The 21,091-nt window shown below is 43.9% G+C and overlaps 2 protein-coding genes across 3 annotated transcripts in view; one reads left to right on the top strand and one right to left on the bottom strand.

Annotated features, from left to right (window-relative positions):
• LOC149570358 (acyl-CoA) overlaps positions 1-21,091 on the bottom strand; it is a 428,133-nt gene that overhangs the window by 98,503 nt on the left and 308,539 nt on the right. The window lies entirely within an intron of this gene.
• On the top strand, positions 15,483-17,590 carry LOC149570363 (uncharacterized). Its single transcript, XM_089823006.1, has 4 exons — positions 15,483-16,144; positions 16,260-16,412; positions 16,561-16,961; positions 17,099-17,590. Exons 1-4 carry the CDS (start codon positions 16,081-16,083, stop codon positions 17,513-17,515), a joined length of 1,035 nt encoding a protein of 344 aa, XP_089679132.1. The 5' UTR covers positions 15,483-16,080; the 3' UTR covers positions 17,516-17,590.

Raw genomic sequence — 21,091 nt, 5'->3', positions numbered from 1 at the left:
AGACTCCTGCAGGAGAATAAGACCCCACGGAAAAATAGGAGTCTGCGAAACTCCGCGGGAAAGGCAAACTCCCGCGGGAGAATAAGACCCCGCCGAAAAAACTTTCACGGCCCTCTTTTTCTTCTTTTTTTTTGTTTTTTTCTTTTTTTAATTTAATTTAATTTTGTTTTACATTTTTTTTTGCTTTCAAAAAATATACAAAGCACCTCAAATTTGCCTCTGACCGTCGCCATTTGGCAATGACGAGGGAGTCCCCTTCTGCAACAACGACAGAGTCTTCCTAGCACCATATATTTTGAATTTGGATCCGTTGACTACCGGAGGTACCTTCTGCCCATCCAAAGTTGATAATCTAATCGCTCCATTGTTGCCAACCTTCCGAATCTAATATGGTCCAACCCATCTGGCCTTAAACTTTTCCACTTTGATTTCATTCCGACCATTGTACGCCTTACATCTGTTCTGTGCCACCTCTATCGCCCACTGTGCCTGCGGTCGTCGCGCAACTAGACTATTTCCTTGCTGTCGGTGCCCTTCCACTAATTTTATGCTGTGATGTAACCTTTTCTTTTCGTGCGGTCCATTCACCATGTACCGGACAATGGGATCTTTCGTTTTCCTATGTTCAGACTGTATGTTCTTCCCCTCAGCTTCAGCAATGGCAGCTTTTCCTTCTTCTGCTTCCCTGCATTCCTCTGGACATTCATTTTCCTGTGATTTTTCACGTTCGTCGACCGTTAACATATTGCAACTCGGAAACAGTTCGTAGTCTTCTATTTGCCAGTGGAACAGGCCATTCACCGAGTCCAGGTCGTCATCATTCGATCCTCCGTCAAGTCTCAATACTCCTTCGTCTGGTTCCATTCTCCTCTTTGCTTCGTCATCACTTTCTGAATCTGACGATGCTGCCTCCTCACAAACCATTTGTGTATGCAAGTCAATCGAGAATCTTTTGCCTCCGCGCTCCATTGATAGGGTATTTCTTTTCCAATCATGTTTTACTTTTGCTTGCACCAACCAATCCTGTCCCAGAATAGCATCATATCCTTTTCTTTTTAATGGAATGACCAAAAAATCCAATAAAAATGGTTGCGTACCAATTGTTACCAGTTGCGCTTTCAAGATTCCTAACAGTTTGATTCCATGTTGGTCTGCCGTGAGCAACTGAAATGCAGGTGGCCACAATGTCGGCTTTCCCAACTTCTTCCAAGTATCCTCCGACAACACATTCACGCCGGACCCTCCGTCGACAATTGTGTCTGTCAAAACATTTTCCAAAATCCCCATCTCAACAACCGCCGGGTGCCTTCCGGATGTGAGTGCCAGCAACATTGGGTCTGTTGTCATCAGTTCCCTACTATCCCTTCCTATGTCCTCTGATGCTTTCGGAAACGGTGTATGATTCAGAATGGCCGTCCATAATTGGGGCATTGTGAGAAGGTCACTTATCTTGATCGGTATCTCCGTTTGTAAGATCTGTCGTACAATGTTTTGTTCTGCAAAGTTCCTTGCCAAGGTGCCAGTGATGTCCTTCAATTGAGATGTCCCCGCCGACGATGCCTTTGCAATTTCCGCCTGTGCTTCCCCCACTTTTCTCTTTTCCTCCGCTTGCCTCCGTGTAATTTCCAGAACCTCCTCTACATTTGTGCCAACAGTGATCAAGTTTACTCCAGACTTTGGACACTTGGAATCTTCATGATCGCCGAGTCCGCACCATCTGCATAATAATTTCGGTGTGTTTGCCGTTGTACAATCCCGCGCAAAATGACCCCACAAATTACATACTCGGCATTGAACGATCGGCCGTCCATTTGCATCATACTGAGTTTGACTTCGGCTCTCATTATTATTGTTATTATTTGTATTGTTGTTATTTTGCCCTTTGTTATTATTCCTGTATCCTCCGGATGTAGCACTGGCGGTATTCGTGTTTCTGCTACTACCCGACAGGGAAGCCTCCTGTGTGAGAAATACCTGCGGAGATCCTCTTGTCTTTATGTTAAAGGGGCACTCCTTTGTCAAATGGCTCATGATCTGACAAATGTCACAAAATTGGTTCCTTGGACACGATCCTTTAGTATGACTGTCGGTCTTACACTCCGTGCACCACAGCTCACCACCTTTTGGCTCCTTCTGCATTTTTTTAAACTCCTTCATCATGCGAACCATATCCTTCTATAGGGCATGAACCTTCTTGCTGCTGCCTTCGTCGTCGCTACTATCATCTCCGTCAAGCTCGTCGTCATCCGAATCAGAGGAGCTAGTTTTCTACTTCTTTGTCTTCTACTCGCTTTCAAGGTCCAGTGCTCTGTTATACGTGTCCACATATGATGACGGTGGCACAATTTTCATTTTCCTCCGCAACTTCGAGCGTAGGCTGTCCACAAACCATCTTTTCTGCAATCCGTCTGCTGGCTTGCTTTCCATTTTGTTTATTAAGTCTTTTAATCTCCTAGCATAGACGTGAACAGTTTCGTGCTTCCCCTGTTTGGTATTGAAAATCTCTGCTACGATTTCATTATCATCCCGCAAGAGTTTAAATTCCGCCAGGAACTCCTTTTTAATGTTATCCCAGGTATCTAGCTTTTGTGGATCAGTATCCAAAAACCAATCAATCGCCACACCCCATAGGGTTGCCGAAAATTGCCTGACCCATTCGTTGGCATCTGTGATTCCATTTTCCCGCCAGATCGTCTCACATGTCTTACAATGTTGGATGGTGTCGGCTGTACCATCGCCTTCAAATTTCGGCATCTTTTCTTTGGGTCCTGCCATAACAATGGAGGTTTGCACTCCCACACCGGAGGTCTGCACTCCTACACCGGCGGTCGGCACTACCACACCGGCGGTCGACACTCCCACATCGACAGTCTGAACTCCCACACCGGCGGTCGGCACTCCCACACCGACGGTCGACACTCCTACACCGGCAGTCTGAACTCCCACACTGGCGGTCTGCACTCCCACACCGGCAGTTTGAACTCTCGCACCGACAGTCTAAACTCCCGCACCGGCGGTCTGCCCTCCCGCATCGGAGGTGTCGATAGCTGCGAACCTTGGTAAAGAAGAAGGATCCTCTGAAATTGTTTCCCGCGGAAGTCTATTCCAGACGAAGAGGTCACTCCACGCTCGTGCTCCCTCAGCACTGCGAGCCGTGCGAGTTGATGCTCTTTCGTCTGAGTTTTCCTCCCTCGGCGAACACAAATTCAAGAACTCCTCCCGTGCTTCTTCCACCAATTCCACCCGCTGCCGAGTCTCCAACAATTCTTTTGCGCTCCGGTTTCCGTCGGCAATCTTCTGAAATCTCCATCGGCGTTCGGCTTGTTGTGCCAGAATTAAATTCTCTTGCGAAGTACGGATTGCATCTTGTCCCTTCACCTTATTTTGATCCTTGTTAAGTTGATTTGGCATTAATCTTCATTCCTCCCACCTTCCAGATTCATAAGGCAACGACACCAAATGTTTACCGTACTGGTAAAGAAATCAATGCATACAGACAATGGAACAGAATAGCAAAATTGTATTCGCATATGCCAGAACATACATTATGCTTCATAAGATTCGCAATGATAGATGATAGATGCTTTACAATGATCCCAGACAGGATATAAATACTACCGCCGAACCTTCTCGAAGGAGTCCGTCGGCCACAAACATTATGTCCGCTACACATTATTTACCTGTTGGCTACAAAATACAAAACACCGACGACAATCATTCCATCGGCTAGAAACACCGCCGAGACCATCCAGTCAGCTGACATCACTGTAGCAATGTATGCATGTGGAATGTGTTGATGCTGTGACCTTTTTCTTTGCCTATCAATAGGATCCCCCACAAGTGAACCTGTCGAATCACTATCATTGTTGTCCTTAGAGGAAAAGCTAGGTGAACTTTCCTCAAAGTGAATATTCCTCTCTATGAATATCTCATGAGTCTTAGGATCCATAAGTCTATATGCCTTAACACTTTCTTCATATCCAAGGATGTGATTGGCACTACTTATAGCTTTGACTTCGAGTGATGGATCGAGAGACTTAGCTTGAATAATGCAACTTTCCATTGACTTAAGAGTTCTAATCCTCATTGTTGTAACACTTGTCTTTTGTGGACTAAATGCTATTGGATTCAGAAGATCAATACCCTCAAGTTCACAAAAGTCTCTAAGTCTTGAGTTCACATATCTACTTTCATTGTCCATATGAAGAACCTTGATGGCTTTACTTGATTGCTTCTCAACATGACTCTTGTATGAGCTAGCATTCTTTGGCAAAGATTATTAAAAATGCACAATCATACTTGAAAGTGGCTTTATGGGAATATCCTCACAACAAAAGTTTAAAAAGTTATACACAAGCTCTAAATCATTCCAAATTTTGGATTAAAAAAAAGATATTGATGCCTTCTTTTGATAGACCAATTAGATAAATCTATTGTTAGAATTTTGTATGAGCACAACATAAACAAGGTATAAACCATGACCTGAAAATCGTTAAGCTTGAATTGAGATCTCTCTACAATCAGTTAAAGCTAAATATGGCTAGCATTCCCATGCAAGAATAATAGCAATAACTTCGTCCTATAGATGGACGGTAGTAGTCTAGCCAATAAACCAAGCTCACTTAGTGCAGTTGATGGAAATGAATAATACTAGCTATGGATTAAAAATAGTAGCTATGGAAGAATAGAGGATTCACGGCAAGAAACAGAGTGTAAAAATGATGGAACTACAGACCCAAAATGTGAGAAAAAAAAAGAATGAATTCCAATCATGAGGGGTGAGCATAGAATGTAAAGGCTCATTGAATGTATGCTCAGTTACGCAAGAAGTCCAAGGTGGCAAGGTGTTTAGCAAGGGCATCAATTCAAAATGAATTAAAAATAATCATTCCACAATTACAAGGCCCGATAAAAAAACGATGAAGTATGAAGGGTGGCCGCTTAAGGCAAAATAATAAAGTGATTGCCAAGGTCCAAAATAACAAGGATAGCAATAATAATGTTTAGTACTATGCATTAATATAATGATACCGCCCCTTTATACTTATGCTTGTATGTGTAGCCTTACATATATATATAGATATATACCCACACAAATATGAGTATAGCTACAGTATTATTATATTAAGACCTGAAAAAAATCACAAGATAATTTGAGATCAACCACATTATGAAGGTAATCTTTTCTTTATATATTTTAATGATATAATTTCATCTAGTTAGCTCATGCTCGTCCTTTGTATATTCTTGCTTGTCTAGCCGTTTCATCCTTGGTCAAGGTAGTTAGATTTCATAAATGATGATCTGTCAGTGGATTTGGTGCCCCATTCCTAACTCCCATTTTGGCAATACTTCCCCTCTTTGTCCCACTCCTACAAAAGAAAAGATCCTAGAGTAATAACATGTTTTCATAATTTTCAAAATATCAAATAAATTTCAAAATGTCACATAATAATTTTCAGTTTCCATAATAATCATTTTCAATTTCCATAATTTTTTAGAATATCAAAGAATCACTTTCAATTTCAAGCATAACGATTAGCTAACATGTCTCATGAAATAATAATGAACAACCATAAATCCATTTCAAATGATCAAGTGTTTTAACTTTTAACAACTTTACCAGTCAACTGACTTCACATGAATTCTCAACGGCCATGAGATTATTTTAAATTAGGCAAAAGTTTGGGATGTAACATATTGTTGGATTCCTCTTATCCACTATCAACACCCTCTCCGCCATTTGTGTCAGACTCGCTCTCAAACACCACTATTTGTTTCTTAAATTTGTTACTTGACTGAATCTCTCTGTCGGGTCCCATAATGTCAAGATGTAGTTAGTAGAAAATGGATTGTTTCTCGGGGTGTACTTGGCCCTATGGCACCAAGTGCTGCAAGTATGGAGATACCTAAGTGTGCATGGCTTTGAGGAAGAGCCTAAAAGAGTGGTGTACATGTAGAATGTTTTGTGCTACAAAGTCATGAATTCTTCCATTCAGTCTGCTAGTATAGAAGCCCAATCCTACATGATGCCATTTCTCTGCCCATTCATTAAGGCTTTTTGGGCGATGGCAACCTTTGATGCATAGCTTGCCCTTGCTAGGCGGCTCTCAAGAAAATCTAATAGGCACCTCCACTCGCCCTACCAAAAAAAGGATTTCTCATTCCGCTCCCTCTAGGCATGTCCCAAACTATTACGCTTGACTAGCATGAGGTCATTGCAACACATCATTTGTAGCAGTGAATCTTTTAGGTCTAGTGTGATCTTTTGCACTCTGTCAATCTTCTTCTCGTGTGTCCCTGAAATAACAAAAGCTCTTGTCAATCTATGAGAAGCAAAACAAATATTGACTTCATGGTACTCGTAATCAAATATCGGTTGCCCCTAAAACCTATCATATGTATCAAACAAAATAGTAAGACCACCTAGAAATCTCGAATAGAGAATATGGGCATTTGGATGGCTGATTGAATTTATACATGTCTCAACAATTCTTTGATAGGATCGTCATGAGGTGTTTCCAGCCACCATATCCTACAACTGACCTCGTTCAAACCCTCCTAAGTGATGGTGTCTAACATCACATCCTCCTTTGTCATCTGACTCTGCATCTTTGTCTTGTTTTTTGTCTTTTTCCCCTTATTCTTCCCACTGTCCACTCTTCCCATAACTCAAACTCCAAATGGTTATATTGTGGTTTCTTTGTTCATGAGAGAAAGTGACACCACTATTGTACGTAATTGTCATAAGAAACTTCTCCAAGCCTACTTCTTTCTCCCCACATCCATCTACTATCTACGCTTTGTCGTTTGTGGATAATAAGAACATAATGGTTAGGCAAATCAATTGTACGTGTTGTCCTTTCCATATATGGTCATGTATGCCTCTGGATGCTTTAGCCGCTACATTTATTTTTTGAATCCAATCCGGAAAACTATACTTTTTTCTCATTCAACTCGTCTTCAATCTTAATATGACTTTGCCACCTACTGCACTTAGTCCCTATCCACACTTAGCAAGGTAATTGCAGGTTGTAGAAGTGCCTTATGTTTCCCCTCAATATCTTAGAATTTTTCCTAATTGTTCCTTGTCACCGCACTTAGTGGTTTTCAGGCATGCCTCTCATCCGCCCTAATTTTTGTGGGGACCCATAGAGTCATTTTCCTTTACCACTGATCATCCTTCCTTCTCTGCACTAAGTTGTATGTGGAATCGCCAGCCGTATGTCGAGTTGCCTAATGGGACTTTACTGTCTTTGTATGGTCTTCTTTTCCTCTATTCACAGTACAGTTCTTTCTACCTTCATGGTGCGGTTTCCCTTTTCCACCATTCAACACAACACATGCAACCAAATATGTAGTTCACCTTCCTTTCATCGACGACTATTTCTTCCCATCCAATATGATCTAAAACCACCATATGGTGTTACAAGGGCATGGTTATGGAATCAATTTGGTTCTCCTCAACCATTTTTTGTAGGCCTGCATGGTAATTACATACAACCACAACTTGTCTCCACCCTCAATCATTGTATGGTGACAACAGCCACTCATACAACACAAAAACCATATGGTATAGTTGTCGTACAATCACGAGTTTGTATTTTAAAAACAAATTATTTTTTTGTAGTTTCTTTATTAATCTTTACCTTTTGTTAGGTTAGGCATTCTTTGTTAGCCGACTGGATGGTTCCGGCGGTATTTTGTATTCTGTAGCCGACGGTCCAGCGGTGTTTCGGTATTCTGTAGCCGAAGTCGTCGGTAAATAGTTTGTAGCGGATAGAATATTTGTGGCTGACGGACTCCTTCGAGAAGGTTTGGCGGTAGTATTTATATCCCGTCTAGGATCTTTGTAAAGCATCATTCATCTACTATTGCGAATATAATTCTGCTATTCTGCTATTATTGTCTGTATGCGTTGATTCCTTTACCTGTACGGTAAACATTTGGCCCCGTTGCCTTATGAATCTGGAAGGTGGGAAGAATGAAGATTAATGCCAAATCAGCTTAACAAGGATCGGAATAAGGTCAAGGGAAAAGATGGAATCCGTACTGCGCAAGAGAATTTAATTCTGGCACAACAAGCCGAACGCCGACGGAGATTTCAAAAGATTGCCGACGGATACTGTAGCGTGGAAGAATTGTTGGAGGAGACTCGGCAGCGGGTGGAATTGGTGGAAGAAGCACATGAGGAGTTCTTGAATTTGTGTTCGCCGAGGGAAGAAAATTCAGACGGAAGAGCATCAACTCGCACGGCTTGCAGTGCCGACGGAGCACGAGCGTGGAGTGACCTCTTCGTCCAGGATAGACTTCTGCGGGAAACAATTTCGGAGGATCCTTCTTCTTCACCAAGGTTCGCAGCTGTCGACACCCCCGGTGTGGGAGTGCAGACCGCCGGTGCAGGAGTTCAGACCGCCGATGTGGGAGTTCAGACTGCTGGTGTGGGAGTGCCGACCGTTGGTGCGGGAGTGCCGACCGTCGGTGTGGGAGTGCCGACTACCAGTGTAGGAGTGCAGACCTCCAGTGTTATGGCGGGACCCAAAGAAAAGCTACCGAAATTTGAAGGTGATGGTACAGCCGACCCCATCCAACATTGTAAGACATGTGAGACGATCTGGCGGGCAAATGGAATCACAGATGCCAACGAATGGGCCAGGCAATTTTCGGAAACCCTACGGGGTGTCGCGATTGATTGGTTTTCGGATATGGATCCGCAGAAGCTGGATACCTGGGATAAGATTAAAAAGGAGTTCCTGGCGGAATTTAAACTCTTGCGGGACGATAATGAAATTGTAGCAGAGATTTTCAATACAAAATATGGGAAGCACGAAACTGTCCGCGTCTATGCCAGGAGATTAAAAGATTTAATAAACAAAATGGAAAGCAAGCTGGCAAACGGATTACAGAAAAGGTGATTTGTGGACGGCTTACGCTCGCAATTGCGAAAGAAAATGAAGATTGTACCACCGTCATCATATGTGGATGCTTATAACAGAGCACTGGACCTTGAAAGTGCGAACAAAACAAAGAAGAAAAAAACTAGCTCCTCTGACTCTGATGACGACGAATCTGCTGGAGATGATAGCAACGATGACGAAGGTAGTAGCAAACGTGCCTTACAGAAGGATATGGTTCGCATGATGGAGTTTAAAAATATGTAGGAGCCAAAAGGCAGTGAGCTGTGGTGCACGGAGTGTAAGACAGACGAGCATACTAAAGGATCGTGTCCAAAAAACCAATTCTGTAACATCTGTCAGATCATGGGCCATTCGACAAAAGACTACCCCTTTAACATGAAAACAAGAGGATCTCCGCAGGTGCTTCTCACACAAGAGGCTTCCCCGTCAGGTAGTAACGGAAACACGAATGCCGCCGGTGCTACATCTGGAGGATACAGGAATAATCAGCGTGGACAGAATAACAACAATAACACTACCAATACGAGCAAAAGCCGAATCCAATATGATGCAAACAGACGGCCGATTATTCAGTGCCGAGCATGTAACTTGTGGGCGCATTTTGCGCGGGAATGCCCAATAGCAAATACACCTCAACTATTGTGCCGATGTTGCGGACCCGACGATCATGACGACTCAAAATGTTCAAAATCCAGAGTGAACTTGATCACTGTTGGAGCGGATGAGGAAGAAGTTCTGGCAATTACGCGACAACAGGCAAAAGAATACCCGGACCCCGCCGAAGAAAAGAAGAAATTTGCAGCAGCACGGACGGAGGTTGGAAAAGTATCTCAAGCAGTAACACCTCCGGACACCGCCGACACTTCAGCGAGGAATTCCGCAGAACAAAACATAGTACGACAAATTTTGCAAACGGAGGTGCAAGTAAAGGTAAGTGATTTGCTTCTCACCATGTCCCAACTTCGATCTGCTCTTTCAAATATGGCAAGAGAATCAAGTCTCGAGAAGGACAAGTCACCGGGAGAATTGAGTCGACGGAAAGAAAAGGAAATTGTTACGGGAGGAGAAGATCAGATGCTGTTGGCGCTGACATCCGGACGACACCCTGCAGTTGTCGAGATGGGGATACTTGGACATGTTCTCACAGACACCATAGTTGACGGAGGGTCCGGCGTAAATGTCTTGCCAAAAGAAACTTGGAGGAAACTTGGACAGCCGACATTGTGGCCTCCAAGGTTTCAGCTACTGACCGCCGATCAACATGGTATTAAACCACTGGGCATTCTCATGGCACAGCCGGTAACCATTGGCACCCAGCCATTCCTGATGGATTTCGTGGTGATTCCATTGAAAAGGAAAGGCTATGACGCCATCCTGGGCCGCGGGTGGCTTATCGAAGCAAGAGCTCGACACGACTGGAAGAAGAACACTTTATCCCGCGAAAGTAAAGGCCGCTGATTCGTCATTGATCTCAACACCCAAATGGTAGGGGAAGAGGCCCTGTCGTCAGATTCTAAGGGAGAGGAGGACGAAGGTAGACGACGGATGGAACTGGATCAGGAGGGCATCCTCCGATTGGACGGGGGAACAACGGATGACGACTTGGATTCCGTCAACGGTCTCTACCACTGGCAAATGGAGGACTATGAATTATTTCACAGCTGCAATGTTCTGTCAATTGAGAATGAATATCCGAAGGAGTTTAGTGAAGTAAAGGAGGGGGACGCACCGTTGGATGTTACACCCACCCATGCATTCAGTGAAGGAGAGACAATCAAGTATACTGAAGCTACGCTGCAAACAATGAATTTGGGGGACGAAGCAGAGCCGAAGAATATACTAGTCGGAGATAATTGGGATCCAGTACTCAAGGCCGCGACATTCAAGATATTTATGGACTACAAAGATGTGTTTGCATGGACATACAAGGACCTCAGAGGAGTACCGCCGGAAATGTGTGTGCACCGCATTCCGCTGGTGGAAGGAGCTGTACCTATACGGAAGCGACCCTACAGGATGAACAAGAACTATGCCGCCCGAGTTACGGAGGAAATCAACTGGATGCTGGAAGTTGGCATTATCTTCAGGGTATAGACCAGCGAATGGGTGTCACCGATAGTCATTTCATTGAAGAAGGATACTATTCAGATCTGGGTATGCGTTGATTTCAGATGCCTGAATGCAGTAACGATCAAAGATTCTTTTCCGATTCCATTCACAGATAGCATTCTGGAGGTCGCGAGACATGAAATCTACTCTTTTATGGACGGGTTCTCTGGATATAATCAGATTTCTATAGCAGAGGAGGATAAGTTGAAGACAATGTTTGTTGTTGAAGATGGGGTCTATGCGTACAACCTGATGCCTTTTGGGTTGTGTAACGCACCGGCCACATTCCAACGGATTATATTGCATATCTTTGACAAGATGTCTGTGGGAAATTTCAAAGCCTTCTTAGATGATTGATCAATATTTAGCACTGAGGACGGACACCTGGCAGCACTTGGTGAGTGTATGGAGAGATGTCGCAGGGCCCGGCTAGCATTAAATCCCAAGAAGTGCAGATTCATGGTTTCGCACGGCAGACTGCTCGGACACATTGTCTGTAAGGAAGGATTAAAAACGGATCCGGACAAGTTGAGAGTCATTCTTGAAATGCAGCCATCTACTAATGTGACAGAGGTAAAATCTTTTCTTGGGCATATAGGTTATTATCGGAGATTTATTACAAATTTTGCCAAGGTGTCCCGACCGTTAGATAAGTTAACCTGCAAGGAAGAATCATTTAGATGGGATAAAGAGCAGGATGAGGCATTTGAAGGTCTGAAGGTACGACTAGCTACGACACCCATCCTGGCATATCCGGACTGGAATAAGGAGTTTCATGTTCATATGGATGCCTCCAACTTTGTGATCGGCGCTACCCTGGCACAGACTGGTAATCACGGACTGGATCATCCAATATACTTTGCCAGCCGGTTGCTCTCAAAGGCCAAGCAGAACTACAACACGACTGAAAGAGAAGCGTTGGGAATGGTTTATGCTGTGCAAAAATTCTGTCATTATTTGCTTGCTACACCGTTTGTGTTTTGTGTTGATCACCAGGCCCTGTTGTACATGATTAATAAACCCGTCATCCAAGGGAGGATTAGTAGATGGCTACTACTATTACAGGAATTCACTTTCAAAATCATTGTCGGGCCAGGAAAGAAACATGTCAGTGCTGACCACCTATCGCGGATCAGAACACGGGAACCAGCAGAGGGTGTGAATGACGACTTCTCGGACGCACAACTGTTTCAGATCAGCGTACTGCCGGAATGGTACAGGAGTATTGGCGAATACCTGTCAACAGGACAGTTTCCCACGAGGATGCCACCGAATGATAAGCGCAAGTTGATAATCAGGAGTCGTACGTTTCAATTGATCAATGGGTTGCTCTACAAAATGGGGTCGGATCATATTCTTCGGCGGTGTGTGTTGGAAGAGGAGATACCGCAGGTGTTAAAAGAAGCACATGAGGGTCTCGCGGGAGGACACATGGGACCCGACACCACTACATGGAAGATATTACTCACAAGTCTCTGGTGGCCGACGGTGTACAATGATGCGCAGGAATGGGTTGTCGGATGTGACACTTGCCAACGGGCCGGGAAGCCGCTAAAGAGAGATTTCATGCCACTTCAACCCTCTCATGCGCAGGAACTTTTTGAGAGACGGGGACTAGATTTTATTGGACCACTGAGGGTGAGCAAGACTCGACGGTGCCGATACATCATTGTTGCAACGGAGTACCTGACTAAGTGGGTGGAGGCCCGTGCGTTACCAGATAACTCGGCTGTCAGCACTGCGAAATTTATTTATGAACAGATCATCACCAGGTATGGAATTCCGCTGCAATTAACAAGTGATAGAGGAGGTCATTTTGTTAATCATGTTATTGGATTGCTCACCACTCAGTTTAAGATTTATCATTCACTGTCGAGTCCGTACTATCCAAGAGCAAATGGACAAGCAGAGGCCACCAATAAAATTCTAGTATCCATCATCTACAAATCCTGTGCGGTGGAAGGTGCCGATTGGGAGGAGAACTTACCCGCTGCCCTGTGGGCATACCGCACGGCGTACAAGGTGACGACAGGGCACACACCATTCCAGTTAATGTTTGGACAGGAAGCAGTGGTCCCAGCAGAATTCATGATTTCGAGTCTCCGAATAGCGTTGGAAAAAAAATTGGATGATGACAGAAGCTTACAGGAGTGATTGAATAATTTGAATAAACTGGAGGAGAAACGGTTGTTGGCACAGTGGGCGACTGAAGTGGCACAGAATAGACGCAAGTTGTGGCATGATAAGCATCTCAAACGTAGCAAATTCCAGCCGGGACAGTTAGTATTGAAGTATGATGGCCGTAATGAAATCAAGCCAGAAAAATTCAAAGTGCGATGGGTTGGACCATATCAGATCCGAGAGATTGGTAACACTGGGGCAATCAGACTGGCGACCTTAGACGGACAGGAGATGGCTTAGTCGGTTAACGGATCTAAGTTGAAACTATATTGCGCAAGAACGTTCTCGCCCTTGTAGAATCCTTCAACATCGTCATTATAGGACTCTCTCGCGGCGACATCATCGGGAGGTACTGCTGTTATTTAATGTATTAGAATTTGCGAAAATATTATTAAACAAAAAAAAAAAAAAAAAAATTGAATTTTTTTTTTTTAAAATGACAAAATAAAATAAAAATTAAAAAATTAAAAAAAAAAACCCCGCGGACTGAAAAGTCCTGCGGGCAATTGCTTGTCCGCGGGCAAAGAACGGAGGTCCCCACGGACAGTCTATCCGCAGGTTATTAAAAGCCCCGCGGGCAGATGTCCGCGGGCATAACATTTTATAAAATCCTCGCCACAGAAAGCCGCCGGTGAAAGAATGGTCCGTGGGCATAAAGTCTCTTCGAACATTTCACTCTCTCCGCGGGTAACAGGAAGATGTCCGCAGCATAAAACTTAATCGGTTCTTGTTCATCCCTCTGGTTGTATCGTTATTCGGCAAAGGCGGGTGAGACAGATGTTTTCACCGGATGTTGGTTCGAAGTCCGTCGCTACCGGATGTGTGTAATTATTGCCTCGTCTTTTGTCATCTTCATGCTATAAGATCTCTGCAACTCTTCAAGGGAGGGCATGACAATCATTCAAAGTTGATTTTGGATCTTTTTCTTCCTCTGCTCTGAAATGATGCGGATTCATCGTTGGTTGTTCTCTGATGCTGCACTCATGTCGTAATGGAGTTTGCCGAATCTTTTGATCTATTGAACTTGCTAGCAGACGCAAACTTTCTGGAGGTCGAGGAAGTAGTAGAACGAGACTCATCAGGAGCATGCTGTTTTCCGCAATTTCCATCTAGCGCATTAGGTTTTCCGCCAAGATTGAGATTGTTCCAGAAGTTACTGGCTGCCTTCTAGGAGTGCTGGTGTAGTCGGATTTGCTACGACACGTTCTTTTACCTCCTCCATGGGGTGAGAATGCATGTGTAACCATAGTTCCAAAAATCGCCATGAAATCGCCGAAATCGCCGAAATCGCGATAAGATTCATGGCTCCTGATTTTTTTGGAATCGGAAATCGCTGGTGGCGATTTTTTCGCATGAATCGCCTAAATCGCCAAAATCGGCGATTCATGGAAAAAATCGCCAGAATCGCCATCGGGTATCGCCAGAAATCGGCCGCGGCAGCAAGGATAGAAAGTTCAATTTTTTTAAAAAAACACATGTTTTATTTGCTTTCTAAGTTGACTTTCCTCTTTGTTATAACCCTAAAGAGCCTTCTATTTGCTTAGTATGAGTAGAAGAGAGGAAGAGTGAGAGAGAAGAAGAGAAAAGAGAATCCATAGGTTTCCAACCGGCAAGAAGGAAGAGCACCAAAGAGATCAGAAGTCCATTTGGGGAGGCCATAAATTGCATTGGGAGCATTAAGGAGTCAATATCAACACTCCTCAACTCATTTGCAAGAGGTAAGTGTTGGTTTTTTTTTTGCATGTTAGTGTAGTATGCATTTTTTGTTAAATTTTTTTAGTGTTCATTTGCAAATCTTGAATGTTTTTTATTTTTAGTTTTACTAAATTGCAAACTAGGGTTTGTTGTTTTGTAGTTTTTGTTTATTAGTTGCAAACTTTGATTTTTTACATGAATTTTTTTATTGCAGCAGCCCTTTGCTTTCATTTTCCAATTTCCACAATGGGTAAAAAAGATGAATGCTGGAAATATAATGAAGAGTTTCCTGGGAGAACCAAATATCAAACAAAATGTATATTTTGCAAAGAAAAAATAAATTCGGGAGGTATCTATAGATTGAAATACCACATTGCTGGCATACCTGGCCATGATGTCACAGTTTGCACTCAACAAACCGCTGAGGCAAAACGCTCTTGTTTAGTGGCATTAGAAAAAATTGAACAAGACAAGTTGACTAAGAAAATGCAACTTGAAGGGTTAAGAGGTATTGGCTCCCGTGCTCCCACATCCGCAACCGCATCTACATCTGCAAGTGCATCTGCATCAGTTTCCGCATCCGTAGGTTGTGTTGGGGAGGGTTCTTCTAGGCCTCCTTTTCATCCTAGTGCTAGTGCTCATGTGAGTGTTAGTGGTAGTCGGTCTCATACTGAGACAGAGTCCAACACCAACCTATTGCGGCCTAGAGTGCGGAAAAGCAGAATGGATAGTTACTTTGTGCCCCGCACTACTCCTGGCTCCCAACCCACGCTTGAGGGCATGGGTTTGAACAAGGAGATTCATGATACTGCCAGAAAAGAGATTTGCAAATTCTGGTACTTTTGCAACATTCCATTTATTGCAGCCAGGTAATTGATTCTTTTTTCTTTGTTATCTTCAAAGTTAAAGTTAAAAGTAAAAGTAAAACTTTAATTATATCTACTTGTTTTATGATTTTAGTTTTTGACATCTAAATTTCTAATCAATATCATTATCTATTTGTGACAGGACTCCTTATTGGCAGAACATGATAGATGCAGTTGCCATTTGTGGTCCGGGGTTTAAAGCCCCAACTGAGGCTGAGTTGAGTGGATACCTCCTGGAGGAAATGGTTGAGGATATGAGGCATGAGCTTGAGGACAACTGAAAGGAGTGGATCGAAAAGGGTTGCACCATCATGACTGATGGTTGGACAGATAGGAGGGGAAGAACACTCCTCAATTTTCTTGTATCCTGTGGAGGTGATTGATCATTCTACTTTCCTACATACATAATTTTGAATCGTGATTGACTATTTCAAATTTTGATTTGTTGATTGCTAATAGTAATTATAATTCGTTGTTTTGTTACTTGTAGGATATACCATGTTCCTCAAATCCATTGATGCTTCTGCTCATGTAAAAAACGCCACATACTTATGTGAGGTTATTGAGGAAGTTATAGCAGAGGTGGGGGAACAACATGTGGTGCAAGTGGTGACGGATAATGCAGCAAGTTATGTTGCTGCAGGTAAACTTTTAACTTTTTAAGTTTTGAAAATAAATTTATTTGAATTTTGAACTTTTTCTAATTCTAACTTAGAATTTCTAAGTTTCCTAAGTTCTAAGTTCTAACATGTTTGAAATTTGAATTTCTAATTATCTTAAAATTGTTGTAGGCAAACTTTTGATGGAGAGGCACCCCACCATATTTTGGTCCCCTTGTGCAGCACACTGCCTTGACCTCATGTTGGAGGAAATTGGCAAACTTGAGTGGGTCAAGTCATGTGTGGAAAGGGCAAAAAACATATGTAAGTTTATTTATAATCATTCATTTGTCCTTAGCACAATGAGGAAGTACACAGGAGACAAAGAGTTAGCTCGTCCAGGGATCACGAGGTTTGCCTCGAATTTCATCACCTTGCAGTCCTTGTTGACATCAAGGGATGATTTGAGGAGCATGTTTGTTGGGCGGGAGTGGATTTCATCTTCCTATGCTACGACCACTGTAGGGATAGATGTGGTGGATTGCATATTTGATGATGATGGTTTTTGGAAACCTGCTAGAGAAATACTTAAGGTAATTTTATTGCAATTTAACATTTAATATTTTACAGTTTACTATGCTAATTGTTTAATGATTTAGTTTTACCTTATATTATTGAATTATTCTATGTTTAAGTTTTGACTCAAATTTTTGTTTTACTTTATATGTAGGCCACTGAGCCTCTTGTATCTCTCCTACGAACTGCTGATGGGGAGAAGCCCTCTATGGGCTACATATATGAGGGCATGGATAGGGCCAAGGAGGCCATTAAAGCTCAGTATGCAGGAGTGCAGGAGAAGTATGCCCCTATTTGGGACATCATTGATAGGAGATGGCAGAATCAGCTCCACAGACCCATCCATGCAGCAACTTACTTTTTGAATTCGGCATTTCGTTTCCGTCTTGACTTCAAGGCGGATGAGGAGGTTCTCACCGGATTATATACAGTGATCCAGAGGTTGAGTACTGATGAGGATAGCAGTGCTGCAATTATTGAGCTTGATAAGTTCAATAATAAAGAAGGGCCACTTTTCTCTAGCAAGGTAGCCATAGATGCTCGGGAAACAATACAGCCAGGTAAAAATTAAATAATATATTCAATGTTCATGAATCTAGATTCTAAACTTAAAGTTGATTATGTAATTTTAGAGTTAACTTGTAATTTGTAATTAGTAAATGAGACTAATTATTTTTATTTTCCCTTATTTCAGATAGATGGTGGCAAATGTTTGGGGCCACAACCCGAAAACTTCAAAAAATTGCCATTCGTATTCTGAGTCAGCCAAGCAGCGCTTCTGGATGTGAGCGCAGTTGGTCCATGTTCGAGCACATCCACTCGAAGAGGAGAAACGGGTTGACAGTGCAGAGGTTGAATGATCTTGTCTTCGTTCATTACAACCTCCGTCTTAGGATCAGACAGATTTTGGGCACTGACTCCTCTCCGATCATTCTGGAGGAGATTGATCCAGAATCAGAGTGGCTCACAGAGGTTGTAGATCCAGTCTTCACTGAGGAAGACCGTGCGTGGATTGACCAGGTGGATATAGAGGCTGAGGCAGCTAGAGCATGTTCTTCAGGCATTGGTAGACGCACACGTGCACGCACAGACACAGGCCCTAGCGACATTCGTGAGCCCATCTTATATGCGGGAGATATGGCTCGACAGTCCTCTAGGACCTACATTAGACGCCTTGCTACTAGGCAGACTGGATACTCAGAGGCTGAGGCTGAGGCTGTAGCCGAGCTTGAGGATGATGTTGAGGATGATGATGACTATGAGCCTGAAGCTTGAGCTGGAGCCTTGTTTTTATATTTTGTTTACAGATATTGATACTGAATCATTGATAGACATATGTTTCAAAGTTTCAAACTTTCATGGATCTTCATCTTAGATTCTTACATAAATTTATGATTTGATGTCTTATGGATCATCTTACATACATTCTATGATTTAAATCATTATGATCATTTGATTTCTATTTACTTCAGCTAGCCTACAATTTACATTTTAGAATCTTAGATAACATAGTTACGTATGTGATGGATTTTATGTTTCATGTTTATGTATGTTAAGTTTTAACTTCTATTTGATGATGTTATAGTGTGCTTAAGTTATATTCAATAAAGGGTGCATGAAATAAGTTTTAAATTGTTAAAATCTTTAAATTTAACGGGTTTTTTCAAATTTGCCAATTCATCGCCGATTCATTGCCGATTCATTGCCGATTCACGATTCGATTCGACCTTGCCGATTTCGATCCGATTCCGATTCACGTTTCTTTGTGTGTAACAGACAAGGGGAAATCTATATAAGAAGAAATAAGTCATTCTTGCATGGAGTCAGTGGGCAAGCGGAAGCCGTGGAAAAGTCAGTTGGCGGCAAATATGGAGAAGAATTCAAGAGTTTTGGCATCAGGGATTCGAGTTGCAAGCCCTTCCGGTTCCAATAGCAAGAAACAGAAAACCAAGGAGGAACTCACCTATCTCACTGTCCAGTTTGAGAGTCTTAGTGGAAGCGAATGCCGGAAGTGGTGGCAGGAGACCCTCGAGGCAAACCAAATTAAACAGATTTTGATGCGGGCACAGGTACATTGGGCTATTCAGCTTCCCACTTTTTCCATCCAGTTGTTTGAATCAGTATTGCGCACTATGATAAAGACATATAGCGCTCGGAGCAGAACAAGTACATTCCTGTACAAAGAGCATCATATGTCAGTGTCTTTTAAACCTAGGGATTTCACTAGGGTTTTCCGCATCCCTGGCCCTGGTGGGAGGAAAGTGGAAATCAAGAATCATAAACTGTCACGGGAACGGAAGGAGCATTGGATAGCTCTAGTGTGCAGGGACCTTACATCGGTGGAGAGGGAGACGGCAGTTCAAGGGACAAAGTGCAGAGGGCTTCGCAGAGACTTCATTCGGGAGGGTCATTGGCGGTGTATCATGGACGTCATCAAGAGCAGATTGACAGGCGCCACCCGAGCTTCGGATATAGCGTTGCCGCAGATTGTGTTTATGAATGGTATCATACAGGGAGTGGTATATGATTGGGCCTCAGTGCTTGCCGACAGAATGGAGGAATTCATGACGCTTCAACACCGAACATTTTTTATGCCGCACCATGCCATCGGGTTGTTTCTTGAGGCTGCAGCTAGCCAGATTCCAATGGATGGCTTTGAGGCGCCTCCACGGGGCAAGTTGGCAGACGAGGAGCCTCCCATATTCTACTGGCGACACTTAGATACAGGAGGATCAGCAGCAGGTCACAACAAAGTACTCTGCGGATTGGCCCCTTCCGGAGAGACAGATAGTGGACGGGAAGGCACTTCCATGAGTGACGAGGCTGAGTCCGTGGAAGAAGAGGTGAGCACATCAACGAAAGTTGATTGTGAGGCAGCAAGTAGTGGGCCCACATTCTTTACCCCTCCTCAGCTGTCAACTTCAGCGCACTTGACTACCTTTTTGACAGTCATTCCGGCGTTTGGTCAGTGCCGTGCCCCAGTCCTTATGACTCCTCCAGCAGGGGCAGATGTCCCACGGACAGTGACGGAGGTGGGCCCACAGGCACTGACGGACGATGTCCCACGGACAATGACAGAGGTGGTTCCACAGATAGTGACAGATGTCGTCCCACGGACAGTCGCCAAGTCATTGCTGACGGCTGTAGCGGAGGTGATTCCAGTTGTACTAGCAGATGTCACCGTCGCAGTCACCTTGAGAGCACAGTTGCCACCGCCACAGTCTGAGCCGCAGGTGCGGTTGGAGGTCATTGATTGTGATGCAGTAGTCAGAGTTTCATCATCCTTTTTAGCAGAGGCCGAGTCAGCCCAGCCCGTACAAGAGACGAACATGAAACTTGCGCAGTCTGACCAACCGGAGGTGATGGATAGAGCTAATGAGTTCTTGAGGCAGCAGTTCCGACTCACCCCTGCCAAGCGGGGTCCGTCCATTCAGTCTCCTATGCGTTCAAGAACATGGCCAGCGGTACCAGAGCCTCAGCTTCAGGAGGGAATGCCACATGCCGTAGTTGCGCCAACAACAGAGAAGGCGGCACCGGATGTGGGCATGGCTCCTGCTGATGAGGAGAACAGCAATGCAGAATGGTCATTGGCAGCCTTCGCCAAGGAGGACTATGGGTCGGATGAGGACAGGTGTCGGGATTACCTCAGGACTATGAAGTCTGCTTTGAAGAAGGGACACGATGTGGCAATTCAGGCCCTAACTCGACGGAGGGAGTGGCACTTGATCAGAGCGTATATCCGTGGGATTTGTCCTCGGCGATTTCAGACTTGCTTTGTAGACAGGGGCTGGCCGGCGACGGAAACAGCTGAGATGTTGGCAAATTGGGCCACTGAGCCGGAGTTGGGACCCAGTGACACCCCTATGATGAAGCTGGCACATGAGATTGTGGGACTATACAAGGATGTTTACTACGGTCGTCGGCGTGCGGAGGCAGACAGGGTTACAGCAGAGAGATCATTGGCAGCCGAGGTTGAGGCTAGAAAGCAGCTAGCCGCCGACTTGGCCGACCAGCAGGCAACATGGGCCGCAGAGCGGGCAGCACTCCTGGCAAATTTGACAGCAGCGGTGCAGGAGAGGGACGTGGCTAAGCAAGGTATGGAGGTAGCGGTTCGAGATAAGGATGCGGCTGAGCACGAGATGCAGTT

This window comes from Cupressus sempervirens, chromosome 3 (genome assembly GCF_028749045.1).
Source record: "Cupressus sempervirens isolate cs-2001-9-10 chromosome 3, ASM2874904v1, whole genome shotgun sequence".
NCBI lineage: Eukaryota > Viridiplantae > Streptophyta > Pinopsida > Cupressales > Cupressaceae > Cupressus > Cupressus sempervirens.
Note: the sequence above shows the minus strand (reverse complement) of the source record. Positions and strands in the feature narration are given on the sequence as shown.